Genomic DNA, 23,436 nt, shown 5'->3' with positions numbered 1-23,436 from the left:
TTGGCTGGTGCCTTATTTTGAGCGGGACCCCTGGGCCCAAATCTGCCTATCATAATGTTCTACTTGTAGGTTTCTAGGACCCTCTGGGTCCTTCTACTTTGCTATTCTCCCATGCTTCTCTCATCTAGAGTCCCAATAGGATGTCCTCCCCTCTGTCCCAGTTTCCTGGTAAGTGAAGGCTTTCATGGGACATGCCCATTGGGCTAGTATGCAGATATATGTGAGTATATACCATTTGAGTCTTTCTGCTTCTGTATTAACTCACTCATTATGATCATTTCTAGCTCAATCCATTTATCCACAAATTTTGGGAATTCCTTGGTTTTAATAGCTGAATAGTATTCCATAGCGTATATGTACCACAGTTTCTTTATTCATTCTTCTACTGATGGACACTTAGGGCTTGGAACTAAACAGAGAATTCTCAACAGAGGAATATCAAATGGCTGAGAAACACTTAACGAAATGCTCAACCTCCTTAGTCATCAGGGAAATGCAAATCAAAACAACTCTGAGATTCTATCTTGCACCCATCAGAATGGCTAAGATCAAAAATTTAAGCGACACCACATGCTGGCAAGGATGTGGAGAGAGAGGAACACTTCTTCATTGCTGTGGGAATGCAAACTAGTACAGCCACTTTGGAAATCTATCTGGTGCTATCTCAGAAAAATGGGAATAGGGCTTCCTCAAGACTCAGCTATTCCACTCCTTGGAATATACCCGGAAGATGCTCCAGCACACAACAAGAAAATTTGCTCAACCATGTTCATAGCAGCCTTATTCGTAATAGCAAGAACATGGAAACAGCCTAAGTGTCCGTCAGTAGAAGAATGGATAAAGAAACTGCAGTGGACTCTTTAGTGACGCAGCTGCCTTTGAGTTAGCCATGCTCTTGTAACTCCAAATGCGTTCACCGGATGAACAACCTAGTCTTGAGTGGAATCAAATGTCTGCTATTAGTGTCCTATTTGGGGTGAATAGATGTCTCTGTAGATAACATCACACAACGAAAGTCTATATTATGGGCTACATCCTTCTAATTGTACTTCATTCTGTGGGGGAAAAAACCTATGGAGACAATAACAAGGTAAATGTTGGGAAGTATTTGAGAATTCTTTACACCTTTTGCTCAATTAGTGAGCATAAAGCTGATCTACAAAAGCAATCCCATTTGAAATAGAATCACCACTTAAAAGTATAAATTAAAATTGGTCAATGGCTGGAGGGCGGGTGATAACTTGGGGCACAGAAGATTTTAGATATTGAAATGGATCCTCTATGATACCACGATGCTGGACAAATGTTATGCACTTGTCTAAAGCCATAGTTAGACAATAGCAGGAATGAATCTTGCAGACTCTGGACTTTGGGTGATTATGATGTAAGAGGTCATCCATCAACTGTAACTAAGTTACCATTCTCATGTCAGGTGCTGATAGTTAAGGAGGCAGAGGAAGCAGAAAGCAGTATCTGCAGCGGAACTCTGTGCTTTATGCTTAAGTTTGTAAAAGTCCAAAGCTTCCCTGAACAATGTTTTCCAGAGGAAGAGAATTGAGACATATATTCAAGGAGGATACATTCATGTGTTTAGAAGAGAAAGACACACTGTACACAAAAGGAAACCATTTGATTGTCAATGTACTACCGGGAGATTAAAGAAGTGGTTACTACTATATAGAAGTGTTTGGCCTTGATTGGCAATAAAGTAACTATCATTCAACTGAAAAGAATGTGGGTATGCTAAAAATCTTGGTTTGACTCGTAAGCAGGATCAACCCTTTTTGATGTTTTGTATAGCCTCAGACAAACAATAGTGATGATAATAATAATAATAACAACAGCAACAGATAAGTGTATAGGTCATATAATGTTTGCATAGTGTATAATAAATATATAACCTATGGTATATACATTTTAAACATGCATATATTGCACACACACATACACACACAAATATTTCAACAAAGACATGAAGGAGGATCAGTGGGGAGTGTTTAAATCTAGAAAAATGTATTCCATGGCCTGGAGAGGTGGCTCAGAGGTTAAGAGTACTGTCTGTTCTTCCATAGGTCCTGAATTCAATTCCCACCTACCACATGGTGGTTCACAGCCATCTTTAATAAGATCTGGTATCATCTTCTGGTGTGCAGGTGTACATACAGGCAAAACACTGCATACATAATAAATAAACCTTAAAAGAAAAAAGAAAAATATATTCCAAAAGGGGATGTGGGTATATTCAGGAAGTCACCATACTATTGATCAATGTTGCCAATAAAAATCTGGTATCAGACCTCTGGAGAAAAGTCTTGTTTGATGTATTCAAAAAATAATATGAAAACTGTTGTTGCTAATAGGCAGACCCAGAGAGTTCTGCTCACACAGATAGACAAAAGTAAAGCACTCTGATGATGATAAAACTTTACAATGTTTGAGCTGATTCTTTTTTAACATTTTTTATTTAATTATTTACTTTGGATCCAGATTGCAGCTTCCCCTCCTTCCTCTCCTCCCAGTCCCTCCCTCATCCACCTTCCCCCATCCTCCAGCCCTCCCTTTATCTCCAGGAAAGGGGAGATATGCCACCTTGGCATATCAAGTTGCAGTAAGACTAGGCACATCTTATCCCATTATGACTAGACAAGGCAGCCCAGTTAGGGGAAAGGAAATCAAAAGCAGACAACAGGATCAGAGATAGGCCCTGCTCCTGCTCCTAGGAATCCCACATGAAAACCAAGCTGCACAATTATTACATATATGCAGAGGGCTTAGGTCCATCCTGTGCTGTCTATAGTTACCTTGTAACTTGGTGGTTAAGTCTCTCTGTAAGTTCCTATGTGCCCAGGTTAGTTGATTCTGTAGATTTTCTTGTGGTGTCCCTGACCTCTCTGGATCTTTCAATCCTTCTTCCCACTCTTCCACAGGATTTCACAAGCTCTGATTCTTAATGAGATGAGGAAAACAAGAAAATCTGGCAGAGTCAACTGGCATGATCAATTTCAGTTTTTAACAGATTTTTCTTTTTCTCTTTGGCTGCTGTGGTAGTTTGAAAGAAAATGATCCCCATAGGCTCATAGGAGTGGCACCTATATTAGGAGGGATAGCCTTGTTGAAGTAAGTGTGGTTGTTGTGGAAAAAGCATGTCACTGTCTCAGATGCTCAAGCTAGCCCCAGTGTGGCACTCTCTTCTTGCTGCTTGCCAATCCAGATACAGAACTCTCAGCTACTTGTCCAGAATTATTGTTGCCTGCATCCCACCACGATGAAAATGAACTAAACCTCTGAACTATAAGCCAGCTCCAATTAATTGCTTTCCTTTATAAGAGTTGTTGTGGTCATGGTGTCATTTCACAATAGAAATGCTTAGACAGCTGCTATCTATAAAAAAAAAAAAAAAAAGACATCAAGAAAGGGGAAGGCATAAAACCAGATAGAACCAGGAAGAATGACTCAAATTTGACAGCAATGTTGCATAGCAATTTCCTACAAACTAAAACATTCTCTCCAGGAAGAAAATTCATTAAGATTTGTGAACTTCTAAAGGGAATATTCAGCAAGTAAACAACTCACAAGTCTCAGGAAGCCCCTGAAATTTACCAGATGCATGAGACGCATTCCTTCCAAATGTTATAATCAGTTAAAAACTGCTGAGAAGAGACTCTGATATATAAGTTACCTGCAAATCATGCAGAGAGCTCCAAACTTCACTTTCATGGGTCATATTCCATACTGAGTTGAGCTCTGGCGGACTCTGGTAAAGTAGCTACTTTTGAGCTATTCATGGGCCTATAAGCAAGACCCTAACCCATATTCCTATAAGAAAAATTTTGAACTTCCAATAAATTCAGTGGTTCAAAAAATGGGCCTTTGGTGGAATATTTACTTTGGTCTGTCATTGGTTCTATATCTAGGATGAATAAACATACATTCACACATTCCCTAGGAACAGTGTCACATAATAGGCAGTTACCCAAGCAATATATGATTGTAGTTGGAACAATATTGAAGGAATGGTGGGAAGAAGTTAAGTTATGCATGTATTTTGAAAGTAGAGATAACAGATATTTCTGTTGCGCTGGAGATAATTCCAAAGTTTTGGTCCTGCATCTAGAAGTCTTGAGTAAGTATTCACTGGTCAGTAGATGGATTTAAAAGAAAGAAGCTAGAGGGTGAGAGGGAGATTGAACAATTGGTTTGGACCATGTTTATCATTTTGCTAGACATCCTGATAAAGATGTCTAGAAGACTCCTTAAGAAAGAATTCCAGAGGTTGGGATTGATGTCCAACTTGATCCCAGATATATCACCTACACTTGATATTAGAATGCTGCTAAACACACTAAGCCAGTCAACTAAGAGATTATGGTGGTCATCTTTGGGGTCCATAATCTCCTATAGAGTTAAATAATAGGCAGAAGTTGTTTCTTAAAAGAATATTGGTCATCTTCAGAAAGTAGCACTTCTTATTTCAAAATTCTAAATGTCAGTGACATTATTCACTCAGAGCAGGCCCATAGAGACCTCTGTACCACAAGCCATCAGTGGATGATTTGTTAAGTTTTACAGTTTCGTAGTAAGACTATTGTCATAGCAAGCAATATTAGCTATTCAGCGTCTTTTGTTCTGAGATGCTCCAAAATGAATAGCTTTTTAAATGATTTGACAAATAACCCTTACTTCTCAAATCTAATATCATCACTATTGTTGTAGAAGGTTCACAATTTATCCTTTGTTTGGAAGGAATACAGCATAACACTGGGAGATTCATACAAATATTACACAGTAGAATATCTCTATAATTGGAGCGATGCTGTGTCCTCTCTTCTGTCTTGAACATGTTTTACCAAGTTGTTACACTAGTCAAATTAGTGCAATATCATAAATTAGCTCAGCAGCATGGGATCAAGAAGTAATCAAGGCCCCCATGGACAAGATTATAAAAGAGAACTGGAGAGAAATTTTAACTCTGAGAAAAACACTGAAGAGATATGCTAGGTTTTTTCATTGAATGCAAACTTCTTCTGATGATGTTTATTAACATGGATAGAGGAAACCCCTTCACATCAATCATTGTGTCCTTTGGGATTTGACTAAGAAAAGAGCCAGTGGGAGATACAGGTTAAGGAACTAGTTTATGGGATTGCAGAGGCTGGGGAGGAAAGTGGGAAGTCCATGGAGCTGGCTGTAGGGAAGGCATGGCTTCTAAGGTCATACACAGGTTCAACTGATACTACAGGAAGAATTTCTTCTTTACCAGGAAACTTCATGTCTACACTTGAGATATCTCAGTGGCTGATTTGGATTTCCACAGTATCTAAAATAATCACCTTTGCTTAAAGTGGTTTTGGTTTTTTTTCCACATAGGATTGTACTATATTGCCTTACGTGGTCTTGAATTGGTGCTCCTCCTGCCTTGCCGCCCTCCATGTTCCTGCAATGACTGATGTGTGTCACATTTCCTGTCTCTGGCTATGTATTTTAATACACTCTTCAAAAATATCTTCATAGAAAAGCATGAATTGATGTTTGGGTAAATAACTAGAGACTACAGCCTATCCAACTGCATACTGGTTGCCAGGATCCCCTAACTTTCTTGGGTAAAGGAACCACACATGGAACAGGAATTGCAATTGAACTCATCACTAGATTAAATGGAGCTCTATCAAGCTCCTGCCAGTGCCCCACAGGTGAGTTGAATCAGGATACGGTAGAAATCACAGTGCCCATTTAAGCTCCCTACAACCTCTCCAGGAATCCAGTGTAGCTTTCAGACTATGATTTCTAGAGGTGTAGCCATTCTGCTTGCTTCCAAACAGCCTTTTCTACTATGACAATGCTCTCTCAATGGGGCTGGGAAACAATGTGAGAAATTGTCTGTTCCCTAAATGTGACTCCAGAAACTGTAAATTCCAGATGAGGAACTAGCCATTAGGCAGGCTTGGGCCAGTCCGAGAAGAACTCAAGACAAAGTTCTGTTACTTAAACCCTGAGGAGATTTTTTTTTTGGAATCACAGCCAATTTTATTCAAATTCTCCAAAATTTATAATAAACATGTTAAATGCTTCTAAAAATGTTTGTCACTCTTTATACATAATGGTTATTGTGCCTTTCATTGATTCTTTTTTCTTCTTCTCTTTATGTTCCTTTAATAGAAGCCAGAATCTTGGGTTGCCCAGTTGGGAGCCTCTGATCTACTGTTCTGATTAAGTTTCTTTTCGATATTCATGGCCAACATTTGGCTTCGAAACAAAAGACTTTTCGTCTTTTCAATCACTTGTTGATACGGTGAGACTGCATTGTTACCCATTACCACGTGACCTAGTTTAGAGTCAATCTTGGCATCCAACCTCGCATTTCTAATTAAATTCACAATCCATCTTTCAGCTTCTTCTGGAGTCATATTCAGCTTATCTGCTAACATATTAATGCTGATACACTGGTGGATGCGACAGAAAGTCTCAAATATGAAGAGACGGGCATTCTCAATGAAGTCCTCAAGACATGCCACCAAGAAGAAGTCATTCACAAGCACTGATTCACATTCCCTCAGCTTTTTCTGAGCACCATCAAAATCAAAGTTAACATATAAGCACTCAACAAATTCTGTGATTGGGTCTTTGTATGTGTAAGACTCCTGTTGGATGATTTCACTAGATCTTTCAGCACCTGCCGGCGTTTCCGCACATCTTTGTTTGTTATGACAGCAGTGGTCAAATAGCGGAGAATATGTGGACACATTGTCTGGATTGCATTAAGGTACTGTGGTTGGTAAAGGAAGAGATCAATAATATTATCTCGGCCTTTTGGATGGTTGAAAAAAACAAACAGAGACCAATGGATGAGCCACGTTCACTGCTGAAGAGACTGGAGTGGAGAACTCACAGAATTATTGTCTATGGTCTCTTTCAATCGAGTAAGGTCTTCCATGGCTGCATCCCAATTCTGCATTAAGATTTCAGAGGCCAGTTTTCCCCAGAGTGAACTTAAAGCATTTCTATCTGTTGCTGGAACCAAGACTCTAAAGAAGTAAAGATACTCTGCCGCTCCTGAGTAATTTCCACACTCATATTGAAATTTTGCATATCTGTAGAGTGTATCTAAATACTCTTGCCTAAACCCATGCTTGTCTGCAAGGTAGTCAAATAGCATCCGACCATCCCTGGTCGACTGCATCTGCCTTGTAGTTTCTGGATCTTCAAACATCTTCACAATTGGTTCTGTTTCTGCCTGGAGCTGTTTCAACTGGGCAACAACTGTGGTTCTTTTTTCTCTCAAAGCATGAGGGATGTCATCAGAATAAAGATTTTTGTAGACATCCATAGCAAAGTCTACCATATTGGTATCACTAAGAAGATCCAATTTTCCTTGTAATAATTCCTTTTCATTATATATCTCTTTCACAGAGAGAAACTCAAGAAGCGGAAAGGCCAGGTGCCGATCCAGAAAGTGCGCGATGCGAGTAGTCAGGTCGTACTCCGCCATGTTGCCCGGAGGAAAGGAGAGCACCCTGAGGAGATTTAAGTCACCAATAACTACTGTCTGCTCACAGGCAGAAAAGTTAGCTATCATGACAGCCTTCCTTCCCCCACTGCAGTCACCCATGTGAATCACTGAGTGTTTCTTGAAGGAAAGAAGAAAGACTTGTAGGATCATTTGTGGCTGAGTAGCAGAACTCTTCTTCAAAGGAAGCCAGTGTCCCTTTTACTTAAGATGTTCTAGTCCTATAAACTGGTTCAAATTAGGAAGTCATTTCAGCTTCAGTCCTGAAGCCAAACACCACAAGGTTGAGCAACCTTCTGACTTCCCACTAGGTTTCACCTCTTGAAGTTGCCACCACATCTCTGGATCACCTCACTGTTGACCAGGTTTCCAACACAAATTCTTGTTGAATAAACTGAAACACTATCATGATGCTACCAGACTACAACTCTCCTTTGTGGTAACTACAATAAGACTACTGCTAAAAGCACCAGGAGCTCTTGCTTTAGTCACGTCACATAGAATTTCAATAGAATGTCCATATATTTCCGTTCTAAGGACACCATGACCAGTTATTCAACATTTTTTAAAAAATCAGTAATCAAACTACTCAGATCATTATTTTATAACTATGGTTTATAATATTCACCATGGACACCTTGTCTTATCTGCCACTTGACTCTGCCCATTATCCTCATTAACTTCCCTTTATTCCCATTGAGTTCTTATCAGTTTCCCTGAATTTCTCTTACTCCCACTGAATTCAGAGTTTATTTCCATTTCAGTGCTTCCTCTCTTTCCTCTGACCTACAGAAAATAACTACCACAAACTACCACAAAGCATTACAGAGATTTGTTAGTTTCTCACAAACACATTATCAATGCCCTATTGTCTTACTCAATTCTGGCTAATGTAAAAAATATTACATAGTGTATGGTAATATTTATATGTGTGTGTGTGTGTGTGCATTTGTGTGTGTGCTTGAGTGTGTGTGTATTTATGTGTGTGTTTGTCTGTGTGTGTCTGTGTGTGTGAGTGTGTGTGTGAGTGACTGTGTGTGTGTGACTGTGTGTGTGAGTGAGTGTGAGTGTGTGTGTGTGTGTGTGTGTGTGTGTGTGTGTGTGTGTGTGAGCACAATCATGAGAGTCAGAGGATAACCTGGAGGAATATGTAGAAACCTTGTCAGTTCCAGAGACAAATTCAGGTCATGGGGCTGAGCAGTGAGTGCTTTAACCCATGGAGGCCTCAGCCTGAAAGTTTTTTTGAGCATGTCACGAGATAAATGCTCCATTTTATAACTTTGCCCTTTTCCATTAATTAGTCTGTATTCATACATAGCCTTCTCTATTTTCCTAGCTGTGAGAATACCTACTCATCTTTACAACCTTGAAGAACACATGTCATTTCTATTATGTCTTACTAGGGTTTTCTAAGTGAAGAACGACTCCTACCTCCTTCAGACCTACATTTCCCATCAACATGCTGCCGTTTGGGTATTATTCACAGTGCTATAACAGACTAACAGGGGTTGGGTAGTTAGAAACAACAAGGTTTCCTCTTTCAGAGCCTGAAAACTGGAAAGTTCAAAATGTAGGAGCTTGTGGCTCCAGCACAAGGTGAGAATCCTCTTTCTGGTCTGTAGACAGCTATTTTCTCCTTGCAGCTTCAGTCATTTATACTGCCACCTTTGAGGCTTGGGAAAATCACAGAAGAGTGATTAGACAGACCATAGGAACTGGAAGAGAGAATGGCTGCAAAATGCTATCTTCTGGGCTGGACTCAGCACTGTAGTCATGAACTCACAGCAGCTAGCCCTGTGGACTAGCTCTGAACAAAACCAGTCCTGCTAACAGACAACTGCGCGACATTGCCTCTAAATGCTGAACTTCTTGTTACAAACAGAAGCAGTACAGTGGGTCGACCAGGTACCAGTGGATACTTCTAAACACGACAGTCCTGGTTAAAATCAGTGAATCACAAAACAAAGCAGAAAGACATAGATGTAAGAAAGAGACTTGTAGAGAAGGGGAGGGGGAGATAGTGTTGGGGGGGGTGATAAGAGAAGATTAAGGAGTGATAGCAAACAAAAGGCACTATATACACGCATGAAAAATGTTTTAAAAAAAACAAATTTAATCAACAGGAAATGCAAAGAATTTGTTGTCTTCACTTAAAAACTCAGAAATGCAATAAATACATAACTCCACATACAATATATATGAAGATTAAATTTCAAATAAAGAGTATAATTACAAAAAACAGAGGGCTAATCTCCTTTAGGGGGTGGTAATAGAGAAAACAGGTAAGAAACATTGTCCTGCACTGATCTTGTATGTGTGCATAGGTAGGTTTTAGTTCTTCTAAGTGTTGTTTACATTTGTTCGCTCTCCTGTCTCTTTCCTTCCACTCAACGTAATGGTCTTAATGGTCAAATTGAAGCCTTGTTGGTAGGCCGGTCTGTCTCGCAGTACATGTTTAAATACATGTTTGATGAACTACTGAACAAGTCACTGGAATGATGGTTTGAAAACGCAGGGTGAGAGTTCCTCAGTCTGGGAAGACAGCTCCTGTCCAACACATATTTCCAACTCAAAAAGTCATAATCTCAAGGCCTAGAAGCATCGCATTCTCACTCCCAGCACCAAATCCTTCTTCTTCCTCACAGAAGGCTTTGAGCAAGGAGGAGTTGAAGGAACAGAATGCTCATGAACTCCCATTGCTGAATAAATTATACCTAAGGGAAGTTCCCAGAGAAAGCAGATTGACTGCCCTTCTTGCACCTCTCCAACCTTTATAGGTTTTCATTTGGGCCATTTTAGAACAGGACCACTTAAAAACATTGTTATTCAAGTCATCAGAAAAATGAAAAAAAAAAAAAAAACACACACACACACACACAACCAAAATTACTTTCCAGGTAAGAAATGGCTGAAGCCCCAAAACTACACCACTAACTGATACAATGTGTTTAGGAAGATGGGGGAGGGGCGGGGGGAAGCAGAAACATTCTTATCAAATTTGATTTTCTATGTCTCAAAGACACTGTTATTTTTGACAGGGTTAGATACTTGCACAAATGAAAACATCTGATTCTTATCACTGCCTCTACCCACACTCTGTGGTAGGGAAGCATCAAAAAGCCACTGAGTGCTCATTAAAGGTTACCCTTGAAAATAAGGTACTGCCCTCCACCCGCCCACAGTAAATAGAAAGACTGAGTAAAGTCTTCAAGGGTTTTAGAGCCACGCAGTTATCCAGCCAGCTACTGCTGGCTGCCAACAGCAACAGTCTCTCAAACAGGAATGTGCACTCGGCCTCCAATAAAGACATTTCTGTGTACCTGATGCAGTCGATGATATTACAGTACAAATCAGCTCTGGTTGCGGCAGCTTTCCTTTCTTAGGGAAGCCAGCCTGGGGATTTGTAGGTGGAAAGCAATTAACCTTTTAATACAAACGCGGAGGCTGGAGCTAGAATTGACCTAAGGACAAGCTGAATCCATCTCCTTGTCAAATGAGAGGCACCACTGAATCATCACTAGCATCACTGTGCACAGGAAAGAAGGATCTCTCAGGACATGCCAGAAGTCACTGCAGCGCTATGTTCTCAGACCAGCACAGCCTCTGTGCCAGCAACCTGTGTTCCACAGCAGCCTGAGGCATGCAGGTCACCACAGATGAAGCAGGACTCGGATGAGGAGAGATCCATTCATCCTAAGCTTCTCCCTAAGTATGATTAGACTACAGGCCTCCCAATAGCACAGACACTCTGGGTTGGAAATCCAAGCTACAAAATTGAAGAAGTTACTCAAATAAAGCATGGATAACAAAATTTGCTCCTTAGCTCAGTCAATTTCTATCTATCCAAATTACCTTTGGTTTAAGAATATAATTAGCAGGGCATTAAACAACTGGTTCTTGGCCTCTGGAAGCTTACAGTCTAAAGAGTTGCAGGTATGCACAAGAAACAAACTCAAAGCCAATGTCCCTTTCAATCAAAGAGAGAACAAAGAAGAAAATACACGATGAATCTTGAGTGGCACTCCTGAAAAGCCATGTTATAGCCTGTTTCAAAGGTCTCAGTATGAATAGAGCCTAAATAAAAATTGTTCAACTCTTATTGTCCCCTCACTCTTTTATGATGCTGTTTCACTGCCTGGCATGTTTGCTCAGTACCTTGTATGCTCTATGATATTGTTATTCTAATATACTCAAGGTTTGATTTTGAACTTCATATGCTATTAACAATGTGCTTCTTGCTACAATCATATTTGATATTATTCTAACAAGTGTGAGGCCTATAATACAGAAGATTATAGACATTATCAAATTCCTCTGAAGATTGCATTTCTGTTATTCACAATGTCATTTACCAGGAAAGTACCTTGCCTCCCAGAGTCCAGAGACTACATAGAGGTGGTTATTACAGAGGGGTTGAGCATGGCATAACATGAAAACACCAATTTGCAGTTGATTTCCAGTAGTTTTTTCATGTTTATCTATTTGATGCCTGAAAATAAAATTTATTTCTCTTTACTGTGAATGATATGCTTGGATGAGATCATGAAAAGGGAGGTAAACATCAAATAAGTTATTACTAAATAGCAAAAGAAAAAATGATGCTTCTCTAAGAATGAGTATCAAAACAAAACCATCTGTCTTCAAAAACTGTTGAGCCAATATACCAGGTCATTATAAGATGAAATGACCAATGTCTCATTACAAAATTAGTGGGTTTTTTTTTTTCTTTTTTTGGAACTTGAAATTCAATTCAATGAACAGAGTGGAATGATATAGTTGCCTTTGATACACCTGCAAGCAGTTCTTAGACGGGAGTGATAATGCAAACAGGAATAGACTCAGGGGAAGAACAGAATTGGTCTTTTGAAACTAATCAATCCCAAACTCTCTTGTTCCTCTGCCAGGAAATACTGCACACGCTTTGGTAACAAAAGCATGCCAGTGGTAGTTGGTGTGATGAGAGAAAAGAAGCAAATCACATAAAGGTCTGGTTGGTGAAACAATCAAAGCATACGGTAGGCACCAAGTAACCTGAAGATTTAGTACCTGACCTCAGCTTGTACTGATACTGATCACATAGCTGCTCCCTAATCATCATCTCTCAACTGCCGCCCCAGGATCCTCAGGCTTACCCTACTCTGCTCACGACCTTATGGTTTGCTTTCCTGCTTGTGGGTGTGGACTTAAGCATAATTCACTACAGTGCATGCTGAGATGCACATATTGACACATATTAAACATGCTTCATAAACACTGATAGTACCTTGGCAATATCTATAAATATTTTGATATATTCATCACAAAGGACGTACATGATTATAGTGGATAGCTTTAAAAAGAAGCTACTAATGATTCTATTCTTTTAGTAATGTTGGGGGTTCTGCTACTTGGTTCCTTGGCTCCTCTGACCTCGACAATAGTGCCTGCAGAAAACAAAGGATCAACAGACACTGATCAAGAACAAAAAGACAATTGAGAAGAAACACTAAATTTTCAGATAAAATACCTGAACTCATGTTTAGACTCATTTCAAATCTTCTTTTCCATAATATTAGGATAATATTCCCTTCTTGGCCCTGCTGTTCTCTTACAGGCTCTCATGACAATAATAGTAACTTTCTGATGGAATAATGCTGTCATTAAAATTGGCTTCAGTGGCCGGAATGGTGACAATAAAATGTGGAAATTACATTCACTATAAATAATACAGTAGATCAACTCATTCCATTTTCCTAAGAACCATATAATTGGCTAAACATACAGGAAGAAGACAGAATCCAAACTCCACGGAGGCGACATTTGGGAAATCAGTCAATAGAATAAGTGTTTGTGCATTTAGATTTATATCATATTTTTCTCTTCATTTCTTGTCAGAGTGGAGTGAAAGACTATAATTCTCAATGAAGAATAATTCTTTGCTCTTCCATGTGTCCCTTTCTCTTGACATCAACATCAAAATACATTTCTTATTCTGGAAAACTTTTACCTTCTTTCTCGTTAACTTAGGTTCTTCTGTGTTAACAAAGAATTCATTGATTCACCTGCTTTACACCAAGCACTACACGAAACCTTGGATTTCCAAGATAAAAGAGTCCCTCCTCTCAAAGAAATTTTCTCCTTTTTCCAGGAAAACAATTTTTATAATCTCCAAAGGGACCACTTTGAAGATAGCTGTAAGCTTACTTTGTGACTAAAGTCTCAGTCTGAGGTATAAATTCTCACATCTAAGACTATCCCTAAAGTATCAGCAAAGATATGAATGCACACATCAAGAGAACGAATACATGAGACTAAATGCTGACGACAGCTGAATGTTATCAGTATATATTCACTATATTAGCACCTTAGCTCTGCTTCATCTCTGAAACATTTCAGAATTTTTTAAAAAAGAACAAAACCTTCAGCGAAGTTAGATCACTCTGGCTCCAAACAGTCTAGCAGGAGGAACTGGAAAAGTTATGAAGTCTTCTAAACCTCAGTTTTCCAATTGCTAACATTAAGAAAATCATTTTACATAGTGAGTTGGGTTGCTATGGCCATTAAGTTAGAATTATTGACTTTTTTCTTTTTTATCAGCTTGATTTTTTTATTATAATTTATTTAAACTATATCCCAACTGCAATCCCCTTGCTCTTTTCTTCCTGTTCCTACCATCCCTCCCTATTCCACCCTATTCCGCCCCTCTAGAACTCTGACAGGGGTGCCCTCCTCGCCCACCCACTGTCTGACCACAGCCTATTAGGTCTCATCTGGATAGCCTGCATCTTCTTCCTCTGTGTTCCCACAGGGCCTCTCCACCAAAGGGCAGTGATCAAGTCATGGGCATTTCAAGGTTTGTTTAGTTTGTGTTTTCTTTTGACTTTCATTCTCATTATTGAATTCTATATTCATGCCCTGAATTGTTTTCCTTATTGCATTCAACTCTTAATTTTTTCTTAACACTTCATTTTGGCATTTACTCATATTCCTTTTGAGTTCCTTGAACATATTATAATGGCTATTTTCAGTTCATTATCTTATGTGTTATTTAAGTTGCTCAGTGTGCTGGCTAATTTTATGTCACCTTGACACTAGCTAGAGTTATCTGAAAGGAAGGAATCTCTGCTGAGAAAAGGCCTCCATACAATTAGGCTATATGCAAGCATGTAGGGCACTTTGTTAACTAGTGATTGATGGAGAGGACCCAGCCCATTGGGGGTGGTGCCGTTCCTGGCCTGGTGGTCCTGAATTCTATAAGAAAACAGGCTGAGCAAGCCAGAAAGTATCACGATATGGCTTCAACATCAGCTCCTGCCTCCACGTTCCAGCTCTATTTGAGTTACTGGCTGAGATCAATGATGAACTACAATGTGGAACTGTAAGCCAAATGAACCCTTCCCTCCCCAAATTGATTTTGATAGTGGTGTTTCATCACAGCAATAGTACCTTAATAAAGCATTTAACTCAGGGAACACATGGAGATGCTAATTTTTGTAGGAGACATATTGCCTTGGTGTGTGTGTGTGTGTGTGTGTGTGTGTGTGTGTGTGTGTGAGTGTGTGTGTGTGTGTTATTGTCTTTTTGCAATGAGATTTCAGCATCTGCAGTTAGGTTGCTGGTTGGGTCTTTTTGGTCTTTTTTGAATGATCATTGTGATCTCTTTTTGTTGTTACTCAAACTTGGCAGGTTTGGGGTGAGCTGAGTGGGACTTGATGTTCAAGTCTGGGACCACTTGCTGTTCATATGCAACTGAGACATCAGAGGTGGTTCTAGCTGCAAGGTGTAATTTCTGATCATGGGAACAAACCCTGCTTAACGTTAGCATGATGTTCCATACCACTCTCACCTGGAGTCCCAATAGCAAGTCCTAGCATCTGTCCTAATCCCCCAAGGAGTGAAGTCTTTCAGAGGACATCCATGTTGGACTACTATCCAATTATAAGTGAGTATATACCATTGTGTGTCTCTCTGGGTCTGGATTAACTTACTCATGATGATCGTTTCTAGTTCCAACTACTTGCCTGCAAATTTCAAGATTTCTTAGTTTTTAATAGCTGAGTGGTATTCCATAGTGTAAATGTACCACAGTTTCTTTATCCATTCTTTGACTTGGCGCATCTAGATTGTTTCCAGATTCTGACTATTACAAATAAGGTTGCTATGAACATATTTGAACTAGAAGGACCCAAAGGGTCCAGGAACCCTACAAAAAGACCATCAAGGCTGTCAGATATGGGCCCAAGGAGGCTTGCACACACTGTAGTACCAACCAAGAATAATGCATGCAGTAATCTAGACCCCGTGTTCAGATCTAGGCAAGGGACAGCGCATTTTCCACAGTTGTGTGGAGAGCGGGGACTAACTCTGACATGAACTCTGGTGCCCCCTATTTAACCACTTCCCCTTGGTGGGGAGGCCTGGTGGTATTCAGAGGAAGGTAAACAGGCTATCTGGATGAGACCTGATAGGCTATGAGCATATGGTAGGGGAGGAGGTCCCCTTATGTCACAGGTCTAAGGGAGAGGAATAGGGTGAAAGAGGGATGTAGGGGGGAATGGGAAGATACCAGTGAGAGAATAACAATCAGGATGTAATCTGAATAAATTATTTTAAAAATAAATGTTTAAAAAATGGTTTAAAAATATTTTTAAAAAGGTTAGTATGTTGCTTCTGTAAACCACACAGAGAGTGGTCCATGGATGACTGTGGACTGGGGAGATAGGATGGGAGGCTACTTGGAGAAAGCCAGCATGGCTTAGCATCCAGTACACAGGTAGCTGCAACATTAGGTTTTGGTGGTTGGGGCAGTGCTACCTGAGAGCCTGTGACCATTTAACTAGATAGCACATATAAAACCATGTAGCAGAGTCCTGATAAATAAAGATATATAACACTTTACAGGACATTCTCCACAATTGAGTGGAGAGTGGGGTATGACTTTCACACAAACTCTGGTGCCCCATATTTGACCACGGCCCCTGGATGGGGAGGCCTGGTGGCACCCAGAGGAAGGATAGCAGGCTACCAAGAAGAAACATGATACCCTATGAGCATATACAGGGGGAGGAGGTCTCCTTAGTCACAGTCATAGAGGAGGGTAATAAGGGGAAAATGGGAGGGAGGAAGGAATGGGAGGATGCAAGGGATGGGATAACAAATGAGATGTAATATGAATAAATTAATAAAAAATATTTTTTAAAAATGTGTTGGATGCTACTATTTTATTTTATAGAATGCTGTAGAAAAAAATGAAATAATTTTGTAAATAGGTCATTTCCATAAATATGCCAAACTAGATTTCTAGAAAGTTCTTTTAGTAAGACTGTCTACAAATAATTTTTTTTCTATGTGTGTGTGTTTTTTTTTAATTTGGCATCTTTAGTTCATGGCTCAACACTCTGTCATACAAAGGAATTTGCATGGGCCAGAAACAAAGTAGAAATGTATGTGTTCAGAAAAGTAAGCATATTTCAAGCTTTCATGATTCTAATCATGAGTTGGAATAGGTTCCAGAATTACAGAAAATAAGGAATAAAGCCAGGAGGGTTTAGAATACAATATTTTCCAGGAGAGGTCTGGTGCATGGCAGAATGTTTGCTAGTTTGCTTAGGATGCTAGATTCAATCCCTAGCACTATAAGAATATGAAAAACAACATAAATAAGGACAAAGCAACATGGGAAGATGTGCTTATCTCATGGATCTCACACTCATAGGCATTTATAATCAGAACTCACACCAGGTAGAGTCACTCCAAGCTAAAACTGACTGGAAACTAAACTTCATTTAGGAGTGTCTTTTAATGCAGGCCCTGTAAGGATGAGACAAACTCCATTTTGAAAAAGAAACTCCATTTTGTGTTAAACCTGGCCAATGGCTGAACCCAGATTCCAGGAAAAACCACAAAGTGGTCTAAAAAGAAAAATTCCCTTAGCAACACAATCAGCTCACCTTGGGAAAGTCCAAATATACTCACTGCTGGTCAAGCTGAGCAGCAGGTGGTCTGGCACATAGCAACAACCAGTTAGGAGAAGCCAGGCCAAAGTTTCTAATGCCTCCATGACTGTTTCAACCCATGTTTTCTATAGGTCAACTTGTCCCTATACCTATTACCCAACCACGAAACACCAAGGCTTGTAACTGCTTGCTTGCAGCTTTTCTGCCCAAATGTCAGCAAATCATATACTGTAAAACCCATTTGTTTGTCTAAAACCTATAAAAACCCCTCTCAAATGAGACTCGGGGCCACTTCCCTGCATCTGCTGTGCCAGTGCATAGGAGGTTTGGCCCAGGCCCGAGCCTGCAATAAAGACTTCGTTGCAATTGCATTTGGACTCAGCTCTTGTGTGGTCTGTTGAGGGAGGTCTTTCTCCTGAATTTGGGCATAACAGCCCAACAAAAACATGTCCCTCCCTACATGATAGAAGATATTTCACACACTTCAAAAGTTCCTAGACAAAGATTTGAAAAGAATAGAATTCACTATCAAAATTAGCTATAAGAAACTCAAGGAGACACGAACAGAAGTTGAAAGAAATAACAAACTAACAAAACAGGCTCAGAAAGCAGTACGATCATTAAAATTAATTTAAGTGTGCTTCTAAAGACACATTTAAAGCTTGCCAGTAAGATAAGGCATCACAGAAATATTCAAACTCCTAACATAACACAAACCTTTACTTCTAGAAATGAAATGCTAATAAAATAAAATATTAAAGTGAATATTAAACAGAAAATGATACACGGTATATAATTTGATGAGTAAGACAGCCATTTGAAAAAATTACCTATAATTTAATGCAAACCAAAGGTAGGAAGTACAGATTTTCAAATGTGAAAAGTAAAATCAAGAAAATAGAAGCACTATTAAAAGAGAAAATGGCTGGCGTCTTCTCAGAATTAATAAGACTAACTTCAGAAACTGATTCAGAAATGACACATGTTAAGCAAAAGCAAGTGGGAAGAAAATCCACAAAACAGCAACTTCAGACACCAGAGAAAGTGGGACTAACCAACACAGGAGAGAAGACAAATAACACAAGAAGAAATTACGAAAAGAATCAAAGGCAATTTCAACAGTAGTAAATGGAAGCTGGAGGAAAATCAAATCATTTTACTTAAATGATTTTTAAAAAAGACAAATAAAAATAACTGTGAAAATGAGAAAACCATTTCAATAAAATTGAAAATGCTTGATACCAAGGCAAACCCTGAAGAAATTTCTGGAAAAGGAACAACCACTCAAAAGAAAAGTTTTCAGAAGGAATGTCTCAGATTTAAAATGAGAGCACCAAAGTGTGTGTGTGTGTGTGTGTGTGTGTGTGTGTGTGTGTGTCTGCGCGCGCGCATGCGCGCGTGTGTGTGCATGCACTGAGTAAATGATGGTAAAAAAAATTTTGCTAATCAAAGTAATCTCCAATTTTTTAAAAAAGGTAAAACTATGGTACTTCAGTGGCTTCAGCTAAGGGCATTACTGACATAAATGCTTTTTCCAACTGAGGCTTTAGACTCTGTAAGATACTCAACCAAATCATTGAATAATTATGACAATTTTAGCACATTATCAGACATCTTCCATTGAATACCATTTACAGGTAGAATAATAAAAGAAAAATGGATTTCTATTACTGCAGTTCTGTTCCACATAGCAGGTAGAAGCTGACAGTTTTCACTCTGAAGTAATGATGACTAGTGCAGAGAACAAACAAGGAAACAATTAGTTCTAATCTAAGATTGGAAGAAATGTTTAAAGTAAAGCAAGGATTATCGAAGTGTTAATAGGAATAATGCATAAAAATAATGTATATTTTGAAGATGAGTAACCAGGAGGGCCCAAGGGAGGATGCTTAAATCTCACTCATGAGGGGAAATAGTATAGACATTGGTAGTGGTTGAAGAGAAAGAGCAAGGTAGGAGAGGGTGCAGGGAGGAATGAAGGTGGAAATTAGACCTGGAGAGAGTGGGGCAGGAGGGCATAGGATCTACAGATAAAAGAGAAACTGTGGGTGGAGGCATCTCTGTGACAAGCTGGTGACCCAAGTGAGCGTAGGCTCTGAGAAGATATGAAGGGAACTTAGCTGAGACTCCTAGTAGCAGGGGCAATGGAGATTCCAGGGGACACCCTCAAACTAGATGAGACTCCTAGTGGAGGGAGGGGAGTACCAACCCCCCCCCCACACACACACACACAAATGCTTCAGACCAAAACTCACTCTGCCTCCCAAGTATGCAGAGATAAAGATAGAGCAGAAATAGAGGGATGGTTCAACCAATTCCTGGCCCAACCCAAGACCCATTCCATGGAATAGAGCCAACCTCTGGCACTATTAACAATGTTCTGCTATGCTTGCAGACAGGAGCCTAGAGAGTTGCCCTCTGGGAGGCTCCACCCAGCAGTGGTTCAAACAGATGCTGAGACTCACAGCCAAACATTGGGTGATGAGTAAGGAGTCTTGTGGAAGAGTGGGAGTAGGAAAGAAAAGGACTTGGAGGCGACAAGAGCTCCACAAGAAGACCAACAGGGCCAGCTAAACTGAAGCACTAACCAAGGACAATGCATGGACTGGGCCTAGGCCCCCTACACAGATAGCCGATTGGCAGCTCATGCTTCATGTGGGTCCTCTAATAAGGGGAGCCGGGGCTGTCTTTGTCATGGACTCTGTTGACTGCTTTTTGATCACTTCCCCTGGCAGGACTGCCTCCCCAGGCCACAGGGAAAAAGTGCAGATGCAACTTGATGACTTTCAGTGGATGGGTAGGTGGGGATCTCCTTTTCTGAGAAATAGGGGAAAGGGAGGGGGTAAAGGGAAGGAGATTGGGGCTGAGAGGAGAGGAGGAAAGGGGCTACAACTGGGATCTAAAGTGAATAAAGAAATTTTTTGCTTGTGTTTTGAGACAATGTTTCTCTGTGTAGCCTTGGCTGTCCTGGACTCACTTTGTAGACCAGGCTGGCCTCAAATTGACATCATCGATCTGCCTGCCTCTGCCTCCCGAGTGCTGGGATTAAAGGCGTGCACCACCACACCTGGCTCAAGAAATAATTTTTTTAATTAATATATATTTTGAAGGTAGGACTCATTTGTTGAAAAACCAAATATGAGAAAAGATCATAGAATAATAACATATCTATAAAACAACCAGAAAATAATGTAATGACAGAGGTAAATCCTTATGAAGAATAATGTCAGATGGAAAAAAACTATCTTGAGCATATACAGGGGGAGGTAATCCCCCTCAGGAACAGTCATAGGGGAGGGGAATAATGGGAAAATGGGAGGGAGGGAAGAATGGGAGGATACAAGGGATGGGATAAACATTGAGATGTAACGAGAATAAATTAATAAAAAAATTAAAGAAAAAATTGAGTAGCTGAATGGAATGGAAACAGGATCAATCATATGCTGCCTATACATGCCTGATTCTAACTCTGATTATACATATAAACTGAAAATTAGGGCATAGATAAAGGCATTCCATGCAAAATAATTAAAATCAAGAAATATCATCTATAATTATATCAGAAAAAGACTTTAAACTGAACAACATATCAATAATAAGTACCTAGATTAAAATGGACATTCAAAAAACACAGCCCAAAATTATTCCACAAGGGGCTATTAAATAGGACAGATAAAGCGCACAAGGAGGGAAGAGCATAAAGGTCTGAACAGACATAGAAGACAGGAAAGGTAGGAACAGAAATCAATAAAACTAACGGTTGTCTTTTCAAAAACATAACATAATCAAAACTCCCTCAGACTAAGAAAAAGAGAAGACTCAGATAGAATCATAAATGAAAATAAAGATTATAATCAAAGCTTCTGAAATTTGAAGTAAAAGGGAATCATTAAAGAATGATTACAAATAATTATTTCATTAAATTGAATGTCTTAAAGGAAATAAATCCCTAGAAACATAACTTAACCCAATAAAATAAGGAAATAAAGCAAAAGCTCAAATGAACAAATAAAGAAGAAAGTAAAGAAGTAATTAAAAGCTTTCTAAGCCACACAATGGCAGAATACATCATTAATCCCAGCACTTGGGAGGAAAAGACAGGTGAATCTCTGGAAGTTCAGGGCCAGCCTTGTCTACTGAGTGAGTTCTGGTATGAGTTCCAGGACACCCAGGGCTACCCAGAGAAACTCTGTCTTGAAAAAACAAAAAACAAGACAAAGCCTTTCCACCTAAAATAATCTTAGTTTATAAACGAGTGCTACCACCAAAGAACTAAAGGAGAATTATTGACAATACCTATTTATCTTTCCAAACAACTAGCGCTAGAAGAAATAGCCCAAAGATATTTTATGAGGCCAGTATACCTAAGTCAGATGAAAAAAGCAAAAACGAAATTGCAAAAGAAAGCAAAAATAAAAAACTAGACAATAATATTATCAAAATCTTCAATAAAACACTAGCAAACAACTTGACAACACCCTAAAGGAGTTAGATGATATAATTAGTAGAATTATGCATAATATGCAGCCTAAGACGAAGAATGCAACCAGGAGTAGAATGCATGCTTAGTATGTATGAGCTCTTTGCATTCAATCTCAGCCCTGAAGAGAGCTGAACTCTTTACAAACATGAAAGTTAAAAACACATGATCATCTAAATGGAGGCAGAAAGCACCTGACAAAGTTCATTGTAGTTTCTTGACAAAAGTCTGGCAGTTTGGGTGTAGTAGAGTTATTTAACATAATCCACTTAAAAAATAAGCTCCAGCTAGCTTCTTATCTAATCCCATCACCTGAAAGTTAAAGACAGGAGCAGGCATTCTGAGGCTAGCCTGAACTACATAGTAGCATATTTGAGGCTAACCTTGGGTACACAAGACCCTGTCTCAATAAAAAACAAGAAAGACAGCTGGAGAGATGCCTTAGTAGTTAATGCTGACTGTTATTCTAGAGGACCTGGGTTTGATTCTCAGCACCTACATGGCACCTTACAATCAACTGTGACTTCAGTTCCAGAGCATCCAACACCCTATTCTTGCCTTGGGCATGGAGTATGCATGTGGTACACAGACTTACATGCAGGCAAAACACAAATACACATAAAATACATTTTTTAAAGCAAGAAAGAGAGAGAAAGAAGGGAGGGAAGGGAAGAGGAAGAGCAAGGGGGCAGAAGGAAGAAGGTACCTAGTATGATCCTCATCTCATCCTGGGAAGACATCACTATGCATGAATTTGAACGTCTTCATTGCTTTCCAAACTTTTACATTTTGGACCAGTAGTTCTCAACTTTCCTAATGCTGCAACCCTTTATCATGGTTCCTCGTGCTGTGGTGACCTCCCAACCATAAAATTATTTTATTGCTACTTCATAACTGTAATTTTGCTACTCTTATGAATCATAATGTACACATTTGATAAGCAGAATATCTGATATGTGATTCTTGTGAAAATGTCATCTACCCCAAAGAGGTCAAGACCCACAGGTTGAGAACCACCATTTTAGAAGGACATTTAGTTATACCTGGCTGATTCAAACTGTCTTCACTGACTATTCTTATAAACAGAAAAAAAAAATCAGAAATGAATTTTCAAAAGATCAAAAAAATCAAGAAAATATATAAATATTGAGAAAATGAGCCAACCCTTTCTCCTCTCTCTCAAACAGTGGTTTAGGATGAACATTCCTCGAACACAAAAAGATAAAGAACTAGGAATACCAGAGAATTTCTAAGGGAAAAACCCATTATGTCACTGTCTTCCCAATATTCTAGAGTGCATGAAATAAAACCACCAAGGTCTCATTGGTCTCGTTGAATATTGAGAAATTTTTGAACATATACCAGATACATTAAGACATAGCTTATACATTTTCCATCTGTCACATGCTCAAAAGGCACAAGAACCACATGAATTTGTTTGTGGAAGACCCATAACCTCTGGGGCCAAAGTGTGGCCCTTACTTGAACTGAGTACTAAGCCTATAATGAATGCTTTA

The 23,436-nt window shown here is 39.4% G+C and overlaps 1 protein-coding gene across 1 annotated transcript; it reads right to left on the bottom strand.

The window, feature by feature from the left end:
• Window positions 1-5,998: 5,998 nt before the first annotated feature.
• On the bottom strand, window positions 5,999-7,501 carry LOC127202226 (eukaryotic translation initiation factor 3 subunit E-like). Its single transcript, XM_051160894.1, is given in 2 exon segments — window positions 5,999-6,649; window positions 6,652-7,501. Coding segments are annotated over 2 exon segments (1,335 nt in total). The 5' UTR covers window positions 7,487-7,501; the 3' UTR covers window positions 5,999-6,149.
• Window positions 7,502-23,436: the final 15,935 nt, after the last annotated feature.

Source organism: Acomys russatus, chromosome 18 (assembly GCF_903995435.1).
Source record: "Acomys russatus chromosome 18, mAcoRus1.1, whole genome shotgun sequence".
Lineage (NCBI taxonomy): Eukaryota > Metazoa > Chordata > Mammalia > Rodentia > Muridae > Acomys > Acomys russatus.
Note: the sequence above shows the minus strand (reverse complement) of the source record. Positions and strands in the feature narration are given on the sequence as shown.